At 47.4% G+C, this 25423-nt stretch overlaps 1 protein-coding gene across 1 annotated transcript in view; it reads right to left on the reverse strand.

Moving 5' to 3' along the window:
• Positions 1-24391, reverse strand: part of B4GALT3 (beta-1,4-galactosyltransferase 3) — a 34653-nt gene extending 10262 nt beyond the window's left edge. Inside the window, exons 1-4 of the mRNA XM_060257134.1 lie at positions 24254-24391; positions 15437-15739; positions 7384-7619; positions 4113-4303 (exon numbers count right to left, since the gene is read on the reverse strand). Coding sequence (XP_060113117.1) covers positions 4113-4303; positions 7384-7619; positions 15437-15689 — 680 coding nt within the window. The 5' untranslated portion in view covers positions 15690-15739; positions 24254-24391. The remainder of the gene's footprint in view (positions 1-4112; positions 4304-7383; positions 7620-15436; positions 15740-24253) is intronic.
• Positions 24392-25423: the final 1032 nt, after the last annotated feature.

The following is a 25423-nucleotide window of genomic DNA, read 5'->3' on the forward strand; positions in this document are numbered from 1 at the left end:
ATCGTTCCCTTTCAGAGGGTGCTTTTCCAACACCCCTGAAAGAGGCAGTGGTCCGCCCTCTCCTGAAAAAAGTTACATCAGACCCGGCCGAATTGGCACATTACCGACCGGTCTCAAATTTGCCCTTTTTGGGCAAAATTATCGAGAGGGCTGTGGCGTTGCAGTTACAGGAGTTTTTGGAGGACGCTTCCGTCCTAGACCCATGCCAGTCCGGCTTTCGCCCGGGCCATGGGACAGAAACAGTCCTGGTCGCCCTCATGGATGACCTCCGGCGACAACTGGACCGAGGCGGCTCGACAGTATTGCTGCTGTTAGACCTATCGGCTGCGTTCGATATGGTCGATCATCGGCTGCTGTCTCGCCGCCTCGCCGACGCAGGAATTCAGGGGCTAGCCTTACAGTGGCTCTCCTCCTTCCTTGAAGGTCGGGGACAAAGGGTGGCAATGGGGGAGGGAGCTCTCTCAGAGACACCCACTTCACTGTGGGGTGCCTCAGGGGGCAGTTCTCTCCCTGATGTTGTTTAACATCTTTATGCGCCCCCTTGCCCAGATTGCACGGAGGTATGGGCTTGGCTGTCATCAGTACGCTGATGATACCCAGCTCTATCTATTGATGGACGGCTGGACTGATAATGTCCCTATAAACCTGGACCGGGCGTTACAAGCCGTGGCTGACTGGCTCAGGCTGAGTGGGCTGAAGTTGAATCCGACGAAGACTGAGGTCCTTTGCGTGGGCCGGGGCGGACCAGGAGGGGAGATCACCCTACCGGCTTTTGACGGTGCGCCACTGATACCAGTGTGCAGCATCAAGAGCCTGGGAGTGCTACTGGAATCCTCTTTATCAATGGAGGCCCAGATAGCTGCCACTGCTAGAGCCGCCTTCTTCCACCTTAAGAGGGCGAGGCAGTTGGCTCCCTTCTTGGAACGCAGCGACCTAGCAACTGTGATCCACGCAACGGTCACCTCGAGATTAGACTACTGCAATGCCCTCTACATGGGGCTGCCCTTGTACCGAACACGGAAACTCCAGGTAGTGCAGAACGCGGCGGCCAGGCTGCTGATGGGACTACCTCGGTGGGAACACGTGCGGCCTGGACTGCGGGATCTGCACTGGCTGCCGGTTGTATACCGTGTTCGCTATAAGGTGCTGGTTATTACCTTTAAAGCCCTATATGGCCGAGGACCTGCCTACCTTAGGGACCGCCTCTCCCCATATGTTCCCCAGAGAGCACTGAGATCTAGCTCTCAAAACCTCTTAAAAATCCCTGGGCCAAGAGAGGCTAGACTGAAGACAACTAGAGAGCAAGCCTTTTCAGCAATGGCCCCTCGATGGTGGAATCAACGTCCAGAGATGGTGCGAGCCCTGCGGGACCTGAATCAGTTCCGCAGGGCTTGCAAAACCTCTCTGTTTCAACTTGCTTTTGGAATAGAACCAGGCTAAACGGATTTGTAGTTATCCAGCCATCTTGTGCATGACTATGATCTACAGCACTTTATCGCACCTGTTTTATCTATTTAATTAACTATGTAACTGTATTTTAACTGAATTGTATTTAATTTTAACTGAATTGTATTTAAAATTGTTTCGTTACTATTGTATTCTTTTATATTGTGTATCATGGTTGTTCCATGTCTGTAAGCCGCCCTGAGCCCGCCTTTGGCGGGGGAGGGCGGGATATAAAAATAAATTTATCTTATCTTATCTTATCAAGTTTAAACTCTGCTATCGCTGTGGAAAGGATCTCAGATAAAAGGGTGTTGCAAAGGACCTTTCTCTGCTCGAGATTGTCAACGCTACAAATTTCGCAGCCGCAAAGTTCCACGCAGCACAGTTCTGTTTATTTTCCTCTCTTTAGCTATAATGGAAGGTATTCCTGCTAGGCTGGACTTTTGGGGAGGTAGTGCCTTCTGTGTTTAGTTTGCTATCTTCAGCCAGTCTTTGCTTCTTCTACTGAAGATTTCAAGAAACTTTCTAAAAAGTATTTTAAGAGTCCCCCCCACCCCCCCAGGAAGCTTTGACTCTCAGAATCTTAAACTTCGGAAATGTGTGTTGGTCACACTTGTTAGAAAACAAGTTAAGGAGCCAACAGTTAAGAACAGAAATATAGAGTAATTATAAATAAAATTTGTATATTCAGGGCTTTTTTTGAGCAGGAATGCCGTTCTGGCTGGCTTGGCATTAGGAGGCATGGCCTAATATGCAAATGAGTTCCTGTATGAAACAATGGTGATGTCAGGTGGTGTGGTCTAATAACAAGTGCTGGTCTTTTTTTACTTTTTCTACCAAAAAAAAAAAAAAGCCCGGCATGTATTTATTACAGAAATGTTTAAAAACATATAAAGGCCTTGCAACATCATAAAAGTGACATAGGCGCAAGAGGAAATGCTTATGACCTAATGTGTTTTGGCCCTCCTCAGAGGTCAAACAATGTAAAGGTACACACAGGCTCCTGTTACAATCAAAAGGCAGTAAGCAAGTTGATATAGGGTCAAAAAAAAGGGAATTTTCCAATATAAGATCAAATGACACAGGGAAAATATTATGTTTAGGCCTCCTTGAAATTGGCCCTGTGTCAATTACAGACTGAACAGTACTGCAAGTGTATCTCTTCCAATGCTGGTCCAGGAAGTACGGGTCAAAACCCCTAATCAGAGCCAATGTGCCTTCATTACAGGCACTGTAATGGTGCTGCTGGACTCGAATCCAGCTCTTCTGCTGCAGACCAACAGGGCTACCCACCAGAAAGCTACATTTTTTTTAGAAGTATTTTTCTGGCTTCTCAGTATTTTAAATTCACTTTATGCACTGCTTCGGGAGCACACACTGAAAAGCGGATTGCAGGTTTTGCAAATTGAATATTTCTCCAGAGCTTACGTCTTAAAAGGGCCCATCTCTCCCAGTACAAATCTGCGCACCCACTTAAACCTCTGCTGCAATTTTCCCAGGCTGCCCCCTGCCCAACGCCCACAAGATCGTAAGATCAGCAGTAGCCCAGTCACAAGCATTTTTGGCTGTGGTGCTGTCCCTGGGGAACAGCTGCCCAAAGAACACTGCTCACCTTTGCAAGTTTCAGGATGCAACGCAAAGCAACTATTGTTTTAAAAGGCTGTTGGCTGAAATTATTACCGAAAGGTCATCTAGGAGAGTGTGAAGAAGGGGTTAAGAATTATGACCTGTTTGGTTGTAGTTTTTAATACACCTTGTGCTGTGCCTGTTGTTGAAGGAGAAACATTGACAGAGGGGTGGCATGATTATGCATGGGATACATGCAGGAGTTACAAGATTATTATGCATGGGATATTTCCCACACTACAAGAACTCGTGGACACCCAATGAAATTGCTGAGCAGTTGGGTTAGAGTGGATAAAAGAAAGTACTTCTCCACCCAAAGGATGATTAACACATGGAATTCCCTGCCACAGGAGGTGGTGGCAGTTACAAGCACAGACAGCTTCAAGAGGGGATTGGAGAAACATCTGGAGCAGAGGTCCATCAGTGGCTATTAGCCAGTGTTTTGATGGAACTTTATCTGGGGCAGTGATGCTCTGTATTCTCAGTGCTTGGGGGGGGGGCAACAGTGAGAGGACTTCTAGTAGTCCTGGCCCCACTAGTAGACTTCCAGATGGCACCTGGGTTTTTTTGGCCACTGTGTGACAGAGTGTTGGACTAGATGGGCCATTGGCCTGATCCAACATGGCTTCTCAGAGAACAGTGCTCACCATTGGAAGTTTCAGATGCAATGCAAATAACTTGCTTTAAAAGGCTTTTGAAGGAAGCTGAAATTATACCCAAAGGTCGTCTAGGAGGGTCTGAAAAAGGGGCTAAGAATTATGGGCTGTCTGGTCATGGTTTTTAATGGATCTTTGTGCTGTGCTACAGATACCACATTGGGGACCCCTGAGTTAGAGGGTCAGACATATGAGAAGACTAAGGCTCACGGGAAAAGAGTAATGCTGGGGAAAGTTGGAAGAAAGCAGGAAAAGAGGATAAAATGGGGGGAAGGGAGAACCGTATGCATCAACCTGAGCTCCTTGGGAGAACCGTGAGATGTGACTGAGGTGGCAATGACTCAGCCCAGGCCGCCCCAGACGTTCTCCGCTGCCCTCTCTCACCTGTAGCCAAACTTGTTCATAGCAACAGAGACGTGCTTGGGACTCCAAGGGTCACAGGTATAAAGGTTGTGGTCGTTCTCAGGGATAAGATCCACGTCGTGGAGGAAGAGGCAGTCCCATTCCTCATCCTTCAAGGCTTCCTTCACGCCCACGTTCAGCAGCTTCGCTCGGTTGAAAGTGGAGTTCCCAGCCTGGAGAAGAGCAGTGTGGAATTGAGATGATGTGGTGATGGGGGAGGGGAGGGAGAGATACATGACCCTCCAAGTGGGCCTGCTATGGAGGCAGGATCAGCAGCACCCCCCAGGCAACGACCGCAAAAAAGTATAGAATCGTAAGAGTTGGAAGGGATCCTAGAGGCTATCTAGCCCAACCCCCTGCTCAGTGCAGAATCTGCCTAAAGCAGGAGTGGCCAAACTTTGGCTCGGGCCACATGTGGCTCTCCAAGCCTCCACCACCCTGTCGGCTGACTTGGAAAATACATTTAAATTTAAAGTTGCTTTCTTTCTACCTCTCCCTTCCCATTTATTTCCCTTCCTTCCTTCTCCTGTCTTGTGGCTCTCAAACATCTGACGTTCATGTCTTGCGGCTCTCAAACATATGACATTTATTCTAGGTGGCTCTTACATTAAGCAAGTCTGGCCTAGAACATCCCTGAAGTGTTTGTCCAGCCACTCCTTAAAAATTACTCTTGGTCTGCTGTTCAGTTTGAGTTGCGTTTTGAATCTTGGAGTTTCTTTAAACAAGTTTCATTATTTTCCACAGGCTGTGTTTGTTTTTTTGCTACTGCTTAAAGACTGCCTGGGAGGAGGGGCTCACCATCTCCCTCAGTAGCTGATTCCACTCTTGGGCAACTGTGAAGAAGTGTTTCCTTTCCACCCTTAATTTAAACCCATTATTGCAAATCCTATCTTCTGCTGCCAACAGGAGCAGTTCCCTGCCCTCCTTTAAGTCACAGCCCTTCAGATACTTCAAGAGAGCCGTCATGTCCCCCCCTCCCCCAACCACCTCTTCTCTCCAGACTGAACATTCCCAAGTCCCTCAGCCTTTCCTCCTAGGGCTTGGTAATTTTATCTCTCTAACTCAATTACTTCATTTATATGCTGCCTTTCTCTCCACTAGAGATGCGGAGCAGCTTACGTCCTTCTCTTCCCCTCTGTTTTCCACCTCACAGTCACATCATGAGGGGTGATAAACTAAGAGTGTGCAGCTGACCCAAGGTCATAACGCAAACTTTCACAGCAGAGTGGGCACTCAAACATGGGTCTCCCAGACTCTAGTATGATGCTCATAAGCACTATATCATGCTACCTATCCATTCTTAAGTACTGAAATTGTAATTTTATAGTTAATATAAATATTAAGAACATAAGAGCTCTGAGACATCGGACCAGTGAGGTTCCATCTAGTCCAGCATCCTATCTCATATCGTGACCTCAACCAGTTCCTCTGAAGGGCCAGCAACAGGACATCCGGGCTGAGGCCTTTCCCTCATAAGAACATCATCAGAAGACCCCTGCCGGATCAGACCAGTGGTCCATTTAGTCCAGCATCCTGTCTCATCCAGTGGCCTCGATCAGTTTCTCTGGAGAGCCAGCAACAGGCCATACAGGCTGAGGCCTTCCCTTTATAAGAACATCAGAAGAGCCCTGGTCCCTCTAGTCGAGCATCCTGTCTCATACTGTGAGCTCAACCAGTTCCTCTGGATGGCCAACAACTGAGTGTAGAGGCTGTGGCCCTTCCCCTGATGTTGCCTCCTGGTTCTGGGATTCAGAGGATTAGTGCCTCTGAATGTGGCGTTTCCCTCAGCCACCATGGTTGCAGCCACTGATAAGACTTATCCTCCAAATCTACCTCATCCCCTTTTAAAGACAAGAATATTGTGAACCAGCATGGTGTAGTGTTTCCAGTGTTAGACTAGGGTCAGGGAAAACCCAGATTCAAATCCTCGCTCTGCCATGCAAGCTTGCTGGAAGACCTTGGGTCAGTCACATGCTCTCCATCTCACCCGCCTCACAGGGTTGTTTGTGAGAATAGAATGGAGGATAAGGGAATGATGTAAGTCACCTTGGGGCCCCACTGGGGAGAAAGGTGGGATATAAATGAATAAATGGTCCAATTCTGGATAGAACACAAACACAAAAGAGGGGGCAAAGACCAACTGTCATTATCTGTAAAGCAGCAGTCCCCAACATAGTGCCCTATGTGTGCCATGGTGCCCACAAGACTTTTCCTGATATCTTCCAAGTTTTTTTAGAAATTGGGTGGGAAGGCTTCTGATTAGCCACTGGAGATCTGAGTGGTTATGCAGATTTTTAAAAAATGTTGCATTACCAGCAGTTGCCACCACAGCATAAAGACTTTTGATATGTGACTGAAGTTAAGCTGCGGCAGCCATTTTGCAGCTGTCTCCATCTCCTGAGGCAGCCATTTTGTGGCTGCACCCCTGGGCTGTGTCAGAATTCCAAATGTGCTTGCAGACCCACAGACGTTGGGGAGCCCCTGCTGTGAAGAGTTTCAGGTCACATTCCAAATTAAAACACACCAATGTAGCGTCTGAAGAGAGAAGCACCAGGGTCTGTGCTTCTACAGCTGCAAAGCAATGTTCCCTCTACGCTGCAGAGTCTTGTGAGCAAAAATTCTACTTTGTGAGCTACTGGCATTAAAGTTGTGAGCTACTGCATACATTAGTGTGCTCTGGGGTCATCCTTCCTGAGCTAAGACAAAAATGCGTGAGCTGGAAGCTAAAAAAACTGTGAGCTAGCTCACGCTAACAGCTTAGAAGGAACACTACTGCAAAGGCATGCTTGCTTGGGTAGAATTCGCCCCAAAAATCTGGAGGAATCCATTTCTGGAGTCTAGGTGCAGACTGAGAGAATAGAGGTGACAGGCTAATTTACAGCCAACTTTCTCCACCTACTTTATCAGCACTCAAAAATGGCAAAGACCGGGGGTGGTGGGGGGAGAACCATTCTCTCAGTCATTTTCCAGCTCCCAAGTACTTGAAGGGCTGTCCTATAGAGGGTGGTGTGGTTTTCTGTGGCCCCAGAAGGTAGGACCAATGGGTTGAAATTAAATCAGAAGAGTTCTCAACTAAATATTAGGCCCCAAGCCCAACTGATGGAGCCAATCCTCCTGGAGCTTACAGTAGGCCCTGTACTAAGAGCCCTGTAAGCTCCTGGAGGATTGGCTACATCAGTGGGGTGTGTGGCCTAATACGCAAAGGAGTTCCTGCTATAAAAAAAGCCCTTCTCCCCGCCCATAAACTACGCACCTGATGCACGACGTAGATTCCATACTGCAGCTGCTGGCGCTGAAGGAAAGGATGGAGATAGTACAGCAGGTGACGGAGGTGCGTCTCCCGGTTGCGGTGCGGGATAATTATGGCGGTGCGGGAGCGTGGCTCGCAGCAGGAAGGGCGGTACCGGCCCCCGTTGCTCACAGCTGGGTTCTTCTGCTGGATCTGCTCCAGGGTCGGCACGCGGCTGAAGCTCACCGTCAAGGGGCCAACTGGGATCAAGAGGTTCAACAAGGACAGAAACAGGACAGACGTCATCATAGGCCCCGCGCAGCCAGACTCAAAGACAACCTATACCTCCCTCTAATTAGAAGGGTTACCAACCCCCCCAGTGATGGCTGGAGATCTCCTGGGATTACAACTGATCAGCTTGCCTGGAGAAAACGGCTGCTCTGGAAGGTGGACTCTATGGCATTATGCCCCACTGAGATCTCTCCCCCACCCCTAAACCCCAACCTCCCCGGGTTTGCAGTAAAGAAAAGAAATTGTACTATTTGGAGAGAAATATTCTCAGAAAGAAACTAGGCGCATATTAAAGGAATAAGGTCACAGTTAACACACATGAATTTTGAGCTAGTTTCCATTGCTTTTATTCCATCCAAACCTTGAATGGCACAACATACACATTTAGACCTGTACAGAGCCAGGGCTTTCTTTGAGCAGGAACACATAGGAATGCAGTTCCAGCTGGCTTGGTGTCAGGGGGTGTGGCCTAACAGGTAAATGAGTCCCTACTGGGCTTTTTCTACAAACAAAGCCCTGTGCAAAAACAAGAGTGACATCACGGGATGTGGCCTAATATGCAAATGAGTTCCTGCTAGGCTTTTTCTACAAAGAAAGCCCAGTACAGAGCACAAAAAAGAAGCTTTAAACCTTTGAAATAAAACCAAAACATATACCTAAATTATGTATACAGTCATACATGGTCAAATTAAATAATTGGATATTGGATTTATATCCCGCCCTACACTCTGAATCTCAGAGCGGTCACAATCTCCTTTACCTTCTCCCCCCACCCCCCACAACAGACACCCTGTGAGGGAGGTGGGGCTGAGAGAGCTCTTACAGCAGCTGCCCTTTCAAGGACAATTCCTACGAGAGCTATGGCTGACTCAAGGCTGTTCCAGCAGCTGCAAGTGGAGGAGTGGGGAATCAAACCCAGTTCTCCCAGATAAGAGTCCACACACTTAACCACTACACCAAAATTTAAGACTATCCACCAAAAAAGTTTGCTACAGCCTTAGAAATTTCCAACTTAGTATCATTCAATAAATGCAGATAGATGGGCAGATTAGTCCAGTAATCGGGAGACAAAGAGAGCTTTCCAAATAATTCCTTGCGGGAGTTATCATAAAAGTTGGCAGTCAAACAGTATATGTTGAATCGAGTCAGGGTTATTCGGTCCACAGGAACAGTCTTTCATACAGAGGCACTCGATATCTCCTTTGTAGAACTCTAGATCGCTGCTTTTATTCTTTCACTATATGTCACTGTTTGGGTTGGGGGGGCGGGGTTGTCCTGTTTTGGCAATCTAGTGCTGTTGCATTCTTTCTTGTGCACCGCTCTCTTATTTTGCAGTCCCCTCTTAGTCACTGTTGGCTGTGGGCTGCGAACTGCTCTTATTGCCCTGTTTCAAGTGCGCAATCCACCTTGAATCTCGGGTAAGAACGGTAGACCATAAACGAAGCAAATATTGGCTTCTCGAGTTAAGCTATATGGAGTACCAGGAGCACTTAAACAGAGTATCATCACGTACATGATTAGTTGTGGACAAAATTACTCATCTTGAAACAGCAAACAGATAGTTGAAGGTATGTCATTAAGCCCATCAAATGCTGCAGCTTGCTCCCCCTAGAAACCTTCATGCTACACGTTTGAGTGAACAGCTACGTTCGAATCCATTATAAGCTTTCGAGAGTCCAAGTTCCCTTCATCAAATATAAGTAGGAATGGAGATCCTCTGAGCCAGGACTTTTTTTGTAGCAGGAACTCCTTTGCATATTAGGCCACACCCCCTGATGTAGCCAATCCTCTAAGAGCTTACAGGGCTCTTCTTACAGGGCCTACGGTAAGCTCCAGGAGGATTGGCTACTATATCAGGGGATGTGGCCTAATATGCAAAGGAGCTTCTGTTACAAAAAAAGGCCTGCCCTCAGCTCTTATATCTCATTCAGAAGGTGGGAGGGGAATTTAAGGGCTCAGATCTCCAACTCCAGTTGCATCAGACACAGGAAGCTTTAACTATCAACCAATATCCTTGGACTGTCTGTAGAGGAGATGAGGTTCCATTAGTGGTTCAGAAGGGATCTCTTGAAAATAAGCATAAATAGCTTCATTGTTTTCTCCTGCCCTGGCATTAAAGTCTCCAGCAATTATTAGGGTCATCTGTGAATGATCATTGATCAGATTGTTAATATATTCCTCTAAATGAGCTTAAAACAGTCCTTCTTCACCCAAAGAGTAATTAACATGAGGAACTCACTGCCACAGGAAGTGGCGGTAGTTACAAGCACAGACAGTTTCAAGAGGGGATTAGATAAACATCTGGAGAAGAGGTCTACAAGTGGCTATCAGCCACAAAGTACAGACGGAAGACTAAGTCTGGGGTGGAGCATTTGGGCTTCTGGCCCTACCGGTAGACTCCCTGATTCCATCTGAGTTTTGGGTGAAGAAATACTTCCTTTTATCAGTTCTAACCTGACTGCTCAGCGATTTCATTGAATGTCCACAAGTTCTCGTATTGTGAGAAAGGGAGAAAAGTAGTTCTTTCTCTTTCTTCTCTATCCCATGCACAATCTTGTACACCTCTATCATGTCACCCCTCAGTAGACATTTCGTCAAGCTAAAAAGCCCCACGCGTTTTAACCTTTCTTCATAGGGAAAGTATTCCAACCCTTTATTCGTTCTAGTTGCCCTTTTCTGCACTTTTTCCAATGCTATAAAATATTTTTTTTGAGTGTGGTGCTGGTGACCAGAATTGTACACAGTATTCTAAATGATGCACCATCATTTTATACAGGGGCATTATGATACTGGCTTATTTGTTTTCAATTCCTTTCCTAATAATTCCCAGCATGGCGTTGGCCTTTTTTATTGCAATCGCACACTGTCTCAACATTTTCAGTGAGTTATCTACCATGACCCCAAGATCTCTTTCTTAGTCAGTTTCTGCCAGTTCACACCCCATCAACTTGTATTTATAGTTAGGATTTCTGGCTCCAATGTGAATATCCTTGGCCTTAGTAGACCATACTGCAATATTATGGACAAGCAGTTTGATTCCAGAGTTGTCAGGGAATTGTGTTATTCAGCAGAAGAGAAATCTCCTGTATTCTGCTGTTGCAAGAGCTCTTCTGCCTTATCGTTGCAGAAAGGTGGTTGGTCTTTCTGAGGACACTGAAGCTTCTGGGAATTGTTAGATCTTCCCACACAAGAAACTTTAAATTCATCCTGTGTTCTTGACGGTTCTTCATGCATGTCGCTTGGAGATGTTAGATTAATTACCCGAATGGAATATTCTAGGTCAATCAACTCTGGTAACTTAGCACAGGGGTGGCCAACGGTAGCTCTCCAGATGTTTTTTTTTTGCCTACAACTCCCATCAGCCCCAGCCATCAGCCGTACTGGCTGGGGCTGATGGTAACTGTAGGCAAAAAAACATCTGGAGAGCTGCCATTGGCCACCCCTGACTTAGCAGATTAGTTATATTAGATACTTCTTTGACGTTCTGATCCTGATACTTGTCTTCCATAATGAGTGACATAAGAAGTTCAGTTAAGGAGAAAGTAGTTGCAAGTAATGATTTCAAGTCACTAGATCTTGCAGAAAAATCCATCAACTCAAGATGCATACCAGAATCTAGCAGTTGACTAGTTAGCTCACTAGCTGAATGCTTTAAATTAGGCATGTACTTTTTCTATGCAATCAAAGTACTTTTCTAATTATTTTGATTATTTCCAGCCTTGTCAGATGGCTTTACCATTGCCACGGCACGTCTTAATTGATTCTGGGTTTGATCCAGTATCTTCATTTTCTGCCTTCTAGTTTGTGAGTGACCCTTGAACGAATTTGGTTTATGAGCAAAGATCAAATCAATCTATCCCTAAAGACTCTTGACAGATAGCTTTCAAAGGAAGCTAGAAAATATTTCATTTTTAAAAGCATATTTGGATTATAAAATATTTAGAAGAAAAAGATATTGGTTTTATACCCCGCCCTTTGCTACCCGAAGGCATCTCAGAGCAGTTTATAATCTCTTTTCCCTTTTCCTCCCCACAACAGATATCCTGTGAGGTAGGTGGGGCTGAGAGCTCTGATAGAAACTGCTCTTTCTAGAACAGCCTCTGACAGAGTTATGACTGACCCAAGGTAATTTCAGCAGATGCATGTGAAATATTTAAGTTAAAAGAATCTCGTTATGATTGGGCGGGGGGGGGGGCGGCCTTGGCAAATTTTTGTGATTTACTGCACCAACAGTGCCAATCTTTAGCATGACCTTGCTTTTTTCTGAAAATAAGAATTATCATTTAGCACACTTTCCATTTCAGGAGGGGTTCTTCCTTGGTCCATGGGGTCACCAAGCTCTTAAACAAAGTTATTTTGAGACTGCCCAATGTTAGTAGATCACTGGTTTCCCATAAATCTCAAGAACATTCCTAAAGACTTCTATTTCCTCAGATATTTCTGTCAGCTTTTCAAAGATTGAAATGACTGTGTTTGCCGTTAACGGGCATTGGTCAGTGACAAAGCTTGGAATTGCTGGAAGAGGCTTTATTGTATTCCCCAGATGTTTTCAGGGAAATGGTCACCTTCCCCAGCTGCCTCATGGGTCAATTCTTTCAGGTCTGAATCTGTACCACAATTATCCTGATTACTTGGCTCAGTATCAATCAGGGAAGCATCTCTGTTTCCTAAAAGGGAATCTGGTTTGAATCTGAGCAGCGTCAGTCAAAAGTGTATCTCTTTTCCTTAAAGGCAGGGGTGGAATTCTAGCAGGAGCTCCTTTGCATATTAGGCCACACCCCCTGATGTAGCCAATCCTTCAAGAGCCTTCAAGGCTCTTTTTTTGTAAGCTCTTGGAGGATTGGCTACATCAGGGAGCTGTGGCCTAATATGCAAAAGAGCTCCTGCTAGAATTCCACCCCTGCTTAAAGCGGAATGTCTCTTAAAGTCTGGAAAGAATTTATAGAATTTAGACTACCCACAAATTCACTGAAGTAGCAGTGGTCATTAAACAACTTCTCAATCTTCAGTTGTTTTGATTTTTCTCTCTTGCCTGTTGGAATCTGACTGGTTTGTTGTTGTTTTGGCCTTGCTTATACACAATGAACTGTTTTTCCAGCTATTCCTTACGGTTTTGACTAATTTACGGTTTTATAAGCGACTCCTAGAAAGCTTAGCTTGTCTCTGAGTAGTTCAGGGATGTTATCATTTATTCTTTTATTCGTTTATTATTTACTCTTCAGGAATCAGCAGTTAGACAACAATACAGCAGGAAACAACCATAAAACGATAAAGAGAAAGAAGTTTGGTGTGCAATAAAATGATGGCCAAAAGCAAACTGACTCCTGCCACTTGATCAAAATGGGATTTTCAGAAGCTGGTTTCATCTTAGTTCTTTCATCTCTGGGACTATCTCCCACACTTCCCCCCCCCCCCAAAAAAAATCCCTCTCTCTTATAATTTACGGTCCAGTATTGCCAAGGAAAGCAGCCCCGTGGCGCAAAGTGGTAAGCTGCAGTACTGCAGTCCAAGCTCTGCTCGCAACCTGAGTTCGATCCCAGGAGAAGTAGCCGAGTAGCCAGCTCAAGGTTGACTCAGCCGTCATCCTTCTGAGGTTGGTAAAATGAGAACATAAGAGAAGCCATGTTGGATCAGGCCAATGGCCCATCCAGTCCAACACTCTGTGTCACACAGTGGCAAAAATTTTTATATATACACACACACTGTGGCTAATTAGCCACTGATGGGCCTCTGCTCCATATTTTTATCTAAACCCATCTTGAAGGTGGCTATGCTTGTGGCCGCCACCACCTCCTGTGGCAGTGAATTCCACATGTTAATCACCCTTTGGGTGAAGAAGTACTTCCTTTTATCCGTTTTAACCTGTCTGCTCAGCAAATTCTATGAGAACCCAGCTTGCTAGAGGGAAAGCACAGATCACTGGGGAAGGCAGTGGCAAACCATCCCATAAAGTCTGCCAAGAAAACATGACGTGATGTCACCCCACGGGTCGGTAACGACTCGATGCTTGCACAGGGGATGACCTTTACCTTTATTGCCAGGGAAGAAGAAGATGACGACTGCAGATTTATACCCCACCATTCTCTCTGAATCAGAGACTCAGAGCGACTTACAATCTCCTATATCTTCTCCCCCAACAGCAGACACCCTGTGAGGGAGGTGGGACTGAGAGAGCTCCTACAGCAGCTGCCCTTTCAAGGACAACTCCTACGAGAGATATGGCTGGCCCCAAGGCCATTCCAGCAGCTGTAAGTTGAGGAGTGGGGAATCAAACCCGGTTCTCCCAGATATGAGTGAGCGGGGAATCAAACCCGGTTCTCCCACTTAACCACGACACCAAACTGGCTCTCAGTCTCATGCGTTCATGCATAAGGCGGCACCATGGATGGTCAGAAATTCAAATAAGAGGGCTATAGATCCAACCCAATCTGAATTCTCCCTAAAAGCTAAAACAACTAACCTGAGGTTATCATACTTCGGTCACATTATGAGAAGACAAGGCTCACTGGAAAAGACAATAATGCTGGGAAAAGTGAAAGGGAGCAAGAAAAGAGGAAAATCCAACCTGAGATGGATGGACTCAGTCAAGGAAGCCACGGCCCTCAACCAGACCAAGGCTGTTAATGACACGATGTTTAGGGTTGCCCATAAGATGGACACAGCCTTATGGCACTTAACACAGCCATTTCCAGGGTAACTGGAGTATTTACATCCTTCAGGCCAGGTCCCCACTGGCCCATTGCGGGGGGGGGGGGGGGCAGGTAGGGCTACCAGCTCCAGGTGGGGAACTCCGGAGAATTGGGGGAGGAGCCTGGGGAGGACATGGACCTCAGTGGGGCACAATGCCACAGAGTCCACCCTCCAAAGCAGGGTCTTCAAACTCATTTGTTATGAGGGCTGGATATGACATATATGAGATCTTGTTGGGGCAGGCCATGTCAGGCTGGGCCGTATGTGTACCTATTCAAGATTAAGTAGCAGAGATATAAACTCTATAAAGGACACACACAAATAAAGTTTTATTTTTTAACGAACTCCTGCCACTTTAAACATTTATTTATTATTTATTACATTCAATTTCTATCCCGCCCTCTCCGCAAGCGGACTCAGGGCAGCTAACAATATGCTTAAAACTAGCACTCGTTGGTCTTAAAGGTGCTTTCTTTGTATTTCTCCCATGGGATCCAGGGAACTGGGCAAAGGAAGCTCTAACTCTTTCCTTACTTCCCCAGGGGACCAGAAAGGGAAGGAGCCTCAGCCAACAGAAGGAAGAGAGGTTTGGCTCAGTAGCTCTGCTGTGTGACTGACAGAGCCTGGCAAAGCAAGTTCTCCCTCACCCCTTTCTCCCCAAGGGAGGAGCCTCAGCCAATGAAGAAAACAGAGACTTTGCTCTGTAGCTCCTGTGTGATCGATCAAACCTTGCAAAGCAAGCTGTTATGCAGTAGGAAGCAAGAGAGAGAGAGAAGGAAGCAGATGACAGCCAACTGTTTGAGAGCCTGAGAGGAGCCCATTGAGGGCCTGATTCGGCCTCTGGGCCGCATGTTTGACACCCCTGCTCCAAAGCATCCCTTATCTCCAGGGGAACTGCAGTTTGGAGGTGAACTATAATTCCAACAGATCCCCTGCACCTACTTGGGTCTTATGCAAGATTAGGATCCTGTTTAGTTCCTCCGGAGCTCTTTCCCACCCCTGCATTCATCGGTCACAACCCCCTTCACTTTTCAAACCCCAAACAGAGCATGTGTGTCGCAGGCACCTTTATGCCCACCCCACAAGTCAGACTCACCAAGATAAGGCGATCGCTCCGGGCAGTAGGGCAGAGATCCTGTGGGGTTTCCATGACGGGGATGCTGAGGCAAGAGGCTAAGGTTGGTGTAGACGTCATGGGTTCGTGAGTAATCAAAAGACGGGTTCGAATCATGGCCAAAGATGGAGGCCAGGTTGCGGAAGCCGCCAAAGGAGAAATAGGCCATGAAGGCAAACTGGAAGCAGATCAAGAGGGCCAAAGTGCAGGGCCGATCCAGAAGTCTTCGGAGCATGGTGCTGGGGGACAATCGCTCCTTTCGGGGTGAGGGGTGGGGTCTTACTCCTGAAAAGTAGAAGACAAAGTCACTCCCTGCTTATGAAGAAAAAAACCCTTCCCTCTTCCCCCAAAGGAGTGGGAAGACAGAACATGGCACCAGCAACCAGCAGGGTATACAGCCTCACAGACTACATTTCCCAGGAATCCCTGTGAGAAAGCCACAGATATTAAACCAGATTCCAACCAGTTTACTTTGTAGCATAATTGTGTTCTCAATGCTACAGGATTATTACTGTCAGCAGGTTCTACTGGTAACTTTCTGCATTCCAAACTTTACCCTGTGATTGATTTTAACTGGCAACAGTTGATACAAAACATCAGGAATAGTTTTAAGTTGCTAGTGTGCTACTGTTACAGAGGTGTGTGAATGGGGGTGGGAAATGAGCATCCACTGTGATGTAATAAATTGTAGCTTTAATGTCACAAGTCACCTCACAGGGAGGGGAGGGGCCATGGCTCAGTAGTAGAACTCCTGAAGAACTGGAGGAGAAGCCAGTTTGTAGAGGTTAAGTGTGCGGACTCTTATCTGGGAGAACAAGGTTTGATTCCCCACTCCTCCACCTGCAGCTGCTGGAATGGCCTTGGGTCAGCCATAGCTCTCATAGAAGTTGTCCTTGAAAGGGCAGCTGCTGTGAGAGCTCTCTCAGCTCCACGCACCTCACAGGGTGTCTGTTGTGGGGGAAGGAGATAAAGGAGATTGTAAGCCGCTCTGAGACTCTGATTCAGAGTGAAGGGAGGGGTATAAATCTGCGGTCTTCTTCTTCTTAGAGCACCTGCTTGGCTTGCAGAAAGTCCCAGGTTCAATCCCCAGCATCTCCAGCCAAAAGGACCAGGCAGTAGGTGATGGGAAAGACCTCAGCCTGAGACCCTGGAGAGCTATGCCATTCTGAGCAGGTAGCCAGTAGAATGCAGCTTCATGCGGGTTCACATACTTTGTATAGAGGTTCAATCCCCAACATCTCCAGTTTAAAAGACCAAGCAATAGATTATACAAAAGACCTCCACCTGACACCCTGGACAGCAGCTACCACTCTGAGTAGACAACACTGACCTTGGCAGTCTGGTTCCGTATAAGGCAGCTACACATGCACACCTCACATTTTCTTCCCAATTGCAAAAAAGGTCCCTCTTATCGAGGATTTAGAAAAGGAAGAAATGTCTGTAAACTGAATTAATAAGAATAGGCTTATGTAGGCCTCAGCTTCAGTGGGAGCTCACAGGAGCACAGCTCCTGAACCTCTCTGAGAGTTCCTCCTCCTCCTTCTGAGAGTCCCACCTCCTTGTCCATTGAATAGTTGGTGCACCTGCATAACAATCCCCAGATGAGCTCCACCACCTATTGTTCTACAAATGACCTCTGCCAGGAATTGCTCCGACATGAGTAGGAAAGAATGTTTTTGTAAGCTTAGAGGAATGCATGTTCTTTTCCTTTCAGGTGGCTCATGAGCTATTGAAATTTCCACTTTCATGTGTAGGTTAAGAAGAAGAAGAAGATATTGGATTTATATCCCGCCCTCCACTCCGAAGAGTCTCAGAGTGGCTCACAATCTCCTTTACCTTCCTCCCCCACAACAGACACCCTGAGAGGTAGATGAAGATATTGGATTTATATCCCGCCCTCCACTCCGAAGAGTCTCAGAGCGGCTCACAATCTCCTTTCCCTTCCTCCCTCACAACAGACACCCTGTGAGGTAGATGAAGATATTGGATTTATATCCCGCCCTCCACTCCAAAGAGTCTCAGAGCGGCTCACAATCTCCTTTACCTTCCTCCCCCACAACAGACACCCTGTGAGGTAGATGAAGATATTGGATTTATATCCCGCCCTCCACTCCGAAGAGTCTCAGAGCGGCTCACAATCTCCTTTCCCTTCCTCCCCCACAACAGACACCCTGTGAGGTAGATGAAGATATTGGATTTATATCCCGCCCTCCACTCCAAAGAGTCTCAGAGTGGCTCACAATCTCCTTTCCCTTCCTCCCCCACAACAGACACCCTGTGAGGTAGATGAAGATATTGGATTTATATCCCGCCCTCCACTCCAAAGAGTCTCAGAGCGGCTCACAATCTCCTTTCCCTTCCTCCCCCACAACAGACACCCTGTGAGGTAGATGAAGATATTGGATTTATATTCCGCCCTCCACTCCAAAGAGTCTCAGAGCGGCTCACAATCTCCTTTCCCTTCCTCCCCCACAACAGACACCCTGTGAGGTAGATGAAGATATTGGATTTATATTCCGCCCTCCACTCCGAAGAGTCTCAGAGCGGCTCACAATCTCCTTTACCTTCCTCCCCCACAACAGACACCCTGTGAGGTAGATGAAGATATTGGATTTATATTCCGCCCTCCACTCCGAAGAGTCTCAGAGCGGCTCACAATCTCCTTTACCTTCCTCCCCCACAACAGACACCCTGTGAGGTGGGTGGGGCTGAGAGGGCTCTCACAGCAGCTGCCCTTTCAAGGACAACCTCTGCCAGAGCTATGGCAGACCCAAGGCCATGCTAGCAGGTGCAAGTGGAGGAGTGGGGAATCAAACCCGGTTCTCCCAGATAAGAGTCCGCACACTTAACCACTACACCAAACTGGCTCTCCCAGGGTTAAGCAGGGCCCCCTGAACATTGTGGACCAGTGACTTTGGCAGGCTTGTTTGCAACGTTTAACTTCAAAGGCAACCTCATCAGCTTCAGAAGCCTTCAGTTGATGACTCTAATTAATATGACTCCCCTAAGTGCTACCCCTTGTGTTCATAAATCAAACTAATTCGAGCTGTCATTTGATCAAAGTCATCGTGGCTGATAAAGCTCACGCAGTCAGTCTTATGAATCTGAATATATTTGCATATCCATAAAACAGCAACTCCACCGCAGAAGAAATGTCACTTCTAGGATTTGGAAATGACGAAGGGAACAGTATTTTGATTCAACTTGCCCACAGGAGCCAGGTTCAAATACCCACTCTGCCCCAAAGCATATTAGGCGAACTTGGACCAATCGCTCTCAAGAAGAAGACTGCAGATTTATACCCCTCCCTTCTCTCTGAATCAGAGACTCAGAGCAGCTCACAATCTCCTATATCTTCTCCCCCAACAACAGACACCCTGTGAGGTTGAGAGGGCTCTCACCAGGGTTGCCAAGTCCAATTCAAGAAATATCTGGGGACTTTGGGGGTGGAGCCAGGAGACATTGGGGTGGAGCCAAGATCAAGGCTGTGACAAGCATAATTGACCTCCAAAGGGAGTTCTGGCCCTCACATTTAAAGGGACGGCACACCTTTTCAATTCCTTCCTTCCATAGGAAATAATGAAGGATAGGGGCACCTTCTTTGGGGACTCATAGAATTGGACCCCCTGGTCCAATCTTTTTGAAACTTGGGGGGTATTTTGGGGAGAGGCACTAGATGCTATAATGAAAACTTGGTGCCTCTACTCCCAAAAACAGCCCCCCCCCAGAGCCCCAGATACCTGCGGATCAATTCTCCATGATTTTCTATGGGAATAAATCTCCATAGGGAATAACAGAGTTCCCAGCAGACATTTCCCTCCCCTCCCCCCGCTTTCTGACGACCCTGAAGCGGGAGGAGGCTCTCCAAACCGGGGGATCCCCTGCCCCCACCTGGGGATTGGCAACCCTAGCTCTCACAGCAGCTGCCCTTTCAAGGACAACTCTTGCGAGAGCTATAGCTGACCCAAGGCCATTTCAGCAGCTGCAAGTGGAGGAGCGGGGAATCAAACCCAGTTCTCCCAGATAAGAGTCCACACACTTAACCACAACACCAAACTGGCTCTCAACCTGATTCATCCCACGGGGCTCTTGAGAGGATCATTGGAAAGAAGGAAAAACGATCTATGGCACTGTAAGGCCCTACAAGGAGAAAGAATATGTGTTCATGTGTGTGTGTGTGAAGTGCCATCAGTTCCCACCCAGCTTAGCGTAACCCTGTGGGGTTTTCATGGCAAGAGACAGAGGTGGTTTACATAAGAACATAAGAGAAGCCATTTTGGATCAGGCCAAAGGCCTATCCAGTCCAACACTCTGTGTCACACAGTGGCCAAAAAAAACAGGTGCCATCAGGAGGTCCATCAGTGGGACCAGGACACTAGAAGCCCTCCCACCATTGCCCCACCCCAAGCACCAAGAATACAGAGCATCACTACCCCAGACAGAGAGTTCCAACAATAAGCTGTGGCTAATAGCCACTGATGGGCCTCTCCTCCATATGTTTAGCCAATCCTCTCTTGAAGCTGTCTATGCTTGTAGCTGCCTCCACCTCCTGTGGCAGTGAATTCCATCTGTTAATCACCCTTTAGGTGAAGAAGTACTTCCTTTTATCTGTTCTAACCCGACTCCTCAGCAATTTCATTGAGTGCCGATGAGTTCTTGTATTAGAACAGTGTTTCCCATTTTCAGGGTCATGACCCGGTACCGGGCCACGGAAGCCTCACTACCAGGTCACAAGAAAAGCCAAAGCTAGCCCCACCCACAGTAAAGCTAGCCACGCCCCATCTCTGTGTTGTGCAGAGAGGAGCTGGGCTGCCTCTCCTTCCTTCTCCCCCGCTCCCAGTGTTTGAGAGAAAAGCTGGCATCCATTGGCACTTTACACCCATTAAAAGTGTTCTTCAGGGTATGAGCTTTCATGTGCTTTGCAGTATGTTCTTTTGGGGAGATTTCCCTGGGAGGCCTGGGCAGCAAAGAAGGTGTGTGTGTTTTTTCACCCGGGAGGGGTGGGGAGTGGGTATTCCAGTAGCTGGTTTTTTTACCAAACGACCCCTGGGCAAAATTTTTGCTGGCTGGGGTCATCTGGTGGTGAGGAAGGCTTTTTTTCCCTTTGCCCCCCTTCTTTCTTTCCTTCTCTGCAAGTGCTCCTCTGTCTGTATTCTTGGTGCTGGGGGGGGGGGAAGCAACAGTGGAAGGGCTTCTAGTGCCCTGGCCCCAATGGTGGACATTCTGGTGCTTTTTGGGCATTGTATGAGGGAATTTTGGACTGGCCTGATACAACATGGCTCCTCTTATGTTTATGTCCTTTCTTTCCATGTCTTTCTTTTCCTTTCCTTTCCTTTCAACCTTTCCCTTTCTTTCCTTTCATTTCTGCTGGATGAAACTTTTATGTTCATCATACTGTTGTAGCAGACATAGGAGCTCTGCCAATGAAAAGTTGGCACCTCCAGTTGTAGCCAGGTGGCCTTCTATGAAATTTCTGTGTTAGTGAGTGAGAGTGAGAGTTGTGGGGCAGAAAGAGATTATTGGAGATTACTGTAGTATATCTCAACAGCACTGGAAGAGATGGTACTATGCACCTGGCACCATTTTACTGGTCCTGCTTTTAACAGCTGTCTGACACCAAAATTAAACTCCTCTTGTAGATATTAAAAAGGATGAAAGTCATTCACTGGCTAAGTATCTGCACAACAGGTTGCTTTTAAAGGCATGGGAAACACAGCCAGTAAAAAGCTGCAAGTCCCTCATAAATATCATTTTTTGGGATAACTGCAGAAAAGCTTGTATGAACATGGAACTTGAAATTAATTCATTAATAGTAGTACAATTCTCTGCTACCTTTCACAGCAATTTCCCAGTGTTTCACCCAAAGAAAAGTATGCAAAATAGCTGTCAAAAGATTTTCTTGAAACCAAGTAAGCTTGGTTGTAGCTTGAGGCAGGGTTCCAGTAGTAGCAGCTGAAGAAAAGGTCTACTAAATGTGTCAGCATATTTTGAGGTAGAGCAACTGCCAGGGCCCAGTGTGGGTGGTACACAGTGCTGGCATTCCTGATGGCAAAGGCAACAGCACTCCCAACTGCATACACTGGCCAGTGCTGTTGAGGAAGGGATGTGTAGGTGGTGCAGGCAATTTAACATGGGCATTAGGAAAGCTTGCAAGCTGGAGAAGAATATACAAACAGATAGGTGCATGCAGATGTGGGGGTGAAAAGAGAGGACCGCCCACTTTCCACCCCCATTTTGGCTCAGCATGAGTTTCAGAGAGATTTTTCTGAAAATTAATTTACTTCCGAAGAAGAGGCAGGTTTGGGGGAGTGCCCTGGAAGTGACATCACAGAAAAAGGTGGAATTTTGGTTCAGTGTGCCCTGGAAGTGACATCACTTGGACCTTGACACCACAGGAAATGACATAATTCCTGACTCCATCCCCAAATTTTAGTGGGCCACGAAGGAGGTGTAAAAATAACCGGGCCACAGGAAAGAAAAGTTTGGGAAACCCTGTATTAGAACATAAGAGAAGCCATGTTGGATCAGGTCAATGGCCCATCCAATCCAACACTCTGTGTCGCATAGTGGCAAAAAAAAACAACAGGTGCCATCAGGAGGTCCATCAGTGGGGCCAGGACACTAGAAACCCTCCCACTGTTCCCCCCCAAGCACCAAGAATACAGAGTAGGTATTTGGGGTAGGAATTTGTGGGTTTCCTGCATTGTGCAAGGGGTTGGACTAGATGACCCTTTTATTCTACCAGTTTGGTGTAGTGGTTATGTGTGCAGACTCTTATCTGTGAGAGTCGGGTTTGATTCCTCACTCCTCCACTTGCACCTGCTGGAATGGCCTTGGGTTAGCTATAGCTATCACAGGAGTTGTCCTTGAAAGGGCAGCTGCTGTGAGAGCTCTCTCAGCCCCACTCACCTCACAGGGTGTCTGTTGTGGAGGAGGAAAATAAAGGAGATTGTGAGCTGCTCTGAGACTCGGAGTGGAGGGCGGAATATAAATCCAATGTTGTCTTCTTCCCCACTCCTCCACTTGCACCTGCTAGCATGGCCTCGGGTCAGCCATAGCTCTCCTAGAGGTTGTCCTTGAAAGGGCAGCTGCTGTGAGAACCCTCTCAGCCCCACCCACCTCACAGGGTGTCTGTTGTGGGGGGAAGACAATAAAGGAGATTGTAAGTCACTCTGAGTTTCTGTTTCAGAGAGAAGTGGGGTATAAATCTGCAGTCTTCTTCTACCTTTATTTACAGGTTAAGCATCAGAGCCTTACCTATCACTCATTGCAACATCAGGAAGTTATTTTATTTTCCTTTAAGGCATGTACAGTTTCCCCTTTCCAAGTCATGACAAAAGAGTTTGGCAAGCGTCCACACAACACGTCACCCAAGACATTTAACAAAGCCGTTAGCCACGGAGCCAAACAAACCTGTGGCTTGCCCCGGGCCCTCACAGAGAAATCCCATGTGTTTGCTGGCAAACAGATTACTTCACACGAGACCCGGAGTGCAATTAAAAAAAAGGGGGAAGTTCCTGGTTTGAAATCCACCTGCAGTGAGGAATTTGCTAGGTGGCTTTATGCACGCCAGTCACTTGGTTTCTCCATAGGTCACCTGCCTCCAGATTCTCTGGCTTGTAGGGCGGTTGGAAGGATTCCAGCAAAGCCAGCGTAGCTCAAAACCATTCTGGAGACTCAAAAGTACTTTATAAATAAGCCTTTACCAGTTACATACAGGCAGGCCTTGAAGTCATCAGGAGCTCAAAGGAGCACACCTCCTCCCCACCCACCCACCCACCTATCTTGTCCACTGAATAGTAGGTGCAGCTGCATAACAATCCCTGGATGAGCTCCACCACCTATTTTTTCACAAAATGACCCCTGCACACAGGTTGTGTTATGCTTGCGTGCACCCAGGTACACAGCATGGTAGCAAGCGTCAAATTCAGCTTCTGAAGAATGCCGGCAGTCACAGTTTTAAAAGAAAGAAAACAGGTTACTAGTCCTCATGATTCCAAAGACATGCTTTCCACCTACGTCGGGAGCGCCTGCTACCATTTCAAGTAGGAAGAAGTATGGCTGATTCAGGTTTCCCAGAGGCCGAGGGTGGGGCTTCAGTGCCCTTCAGAAACACCTTGGCCCCTCCCCACAACTAGCAACAGAAACCACACCATATAAAAATATATATTTTTTTAAAAAAATGAAGAATAAATAACGCTCTACAAGGGACTCCTACGGTATTTCTCTCCTCCTCTCACCAGCCAGTTTTTCCCTTTTGTCCTAGGAAACGAAATCTTCCTCCTGTGAAAATCAGGAAAACGCAGCCTGGGCAGCCCCCACCCCAATTTCCCCCCCATAGCCATAGTAGAAGACTATATATAGTAAAAGAATCCTACGTAAAACAGAAAGCGTCCCGCTGCCTTTGGCGCATTCCTGGTAACTTTCAGTCGCTTTCTGCAAAAAGGGGGCGACCGAATCACTCACCTGCCCCCCCCCCTAAAAATCGCCCACCTGGCAAAAAAAAAATCACCTTCCCCCGCCCCAATCCTAGCTTTTCCCATCCCTTTCCAGCCCCCTCCCCAATTGGGTGGGGGGATCACCCCTAATCTCCCCCCACGTCTCATCAAAACAGCCCCTCCATCCTGCCTGCGCTTAGCCAAGCTGCCTCCTTCTGTCCTCCCGGCACCCTTGGAGCCAGGTGCCCTCTGCTTCGAGGGGCAAGCTGGGGAAGCCACCCCCCTGCCGCCTTCCCCCACCCTGGCACCCCCGGGTGCCCCCTCTCTCCCTCCACCCCCGGATCTCCCGACTCCCAAGTACCTGAACGCTTGGGGCTGGCCAAGCGCGGAGATTCCCTCGGCTAACCCCACCCCAGGCTCCGAAGCACCAGCGCCGCCATCTTCGGAAAGTGCAAAATGCAAGCAGGGGGCGGAGATGCCGGGAGGACCAGGGGGTGGGAAAGGGAGAGACGTCGGGAAAGAGGGCCGGACTTCGAGGCCCTGCCCCTTAAAGCGGCCCGCATGGCTGGGAGGCAAAAGCCGCCCGATCTGGCTCGGCGGGCGAGAGCTGAGCCGGGGGGAAGGGGGGGGGGAGATAAGAGATTCGAGAGAAGGGGGTCACTGAGCGCGTGCAGAGTGCGCCCTTCACTCTCCCTCGCAGCCCCAGTGGGCGTAGCTGGGATGGGACTCCAGGGTTTAGAAAACCTGAGGTCGCAGGGAGGGGTGTTAGCCGGAGTAAAATACCCCCCAACCACCACCACCACAAGCCACTTCATGCGTTTTAGGTTGTTGTTGTTCAGTCGCACAGTCGAGTCAGACTCTTTGCGACCCCGTGGACAAAGTCTCGCCAGGACCTCCTGTTTTCCTCCATCCTCCGAAGTCCGCTCAAATTCGTGTTAGTTAACGCTGTCCAGCCATCTCATCTTCTGCCGTCCCCTTCTTCTTTTGCCTTCTGTCTTTCCCAGCATCAGGGTCTTCTCCAGGGAGTGCTCCCTTCTCATTTGGTGGCCAAAGTATTTGAGCTTCAGCTTCAGCATCTGACCTTCCAGGGAACAGTCAGGGTTGATTTCCCTTAGGACTGACTGATTGGATCTTCTTGCAGTCCAAGGGTCTCTCAAGATTCTTCTCCAGCACCACAGCTCAAAAGCATCTTTTAGGAGGATCATATAAATAAAACATGGGATCTCTTTTGGAATGCTCTGTCCAGAGGTCAGGGGCAGGCCAAATTCAGCCACCTCTCCAAATATCCTCCAGGCTCCCAGTAGGGGTCAGTCACCAGAGGTTGACATGATTTCCGGTGCAAGCAGACAAGCAGGCACAAAATATATAGATATAAGGAAGTATTATTTCTTAGTTTATCCTTGATTTCATACTAAATTTAGAGGTTTATAGTTTTAAATGGCATTGTCTTTTATAATATAATTGTATTGCCTTCTACTTGTTATTATCCGGACTCTTATGAACAAATGCCTAATAAAGGTTTTGCAAATAC

The sequence above is a fragment of the Heteronotia binoei genome, chromosome 1 (assembly GCF_032191835.1).
Source record: "Heteronotia binoei isolate CCM8104 ecotype False Entrance Well chromosome 1, APGP_CSIRO_Hbin_v1, whole genome shotgun sequence".
NCBI lineage: Eukaryota > Metazoa > Chordata > Lepidosauria > Squamata > Gekkonidae > Heteronotia > Heteronotia binoei.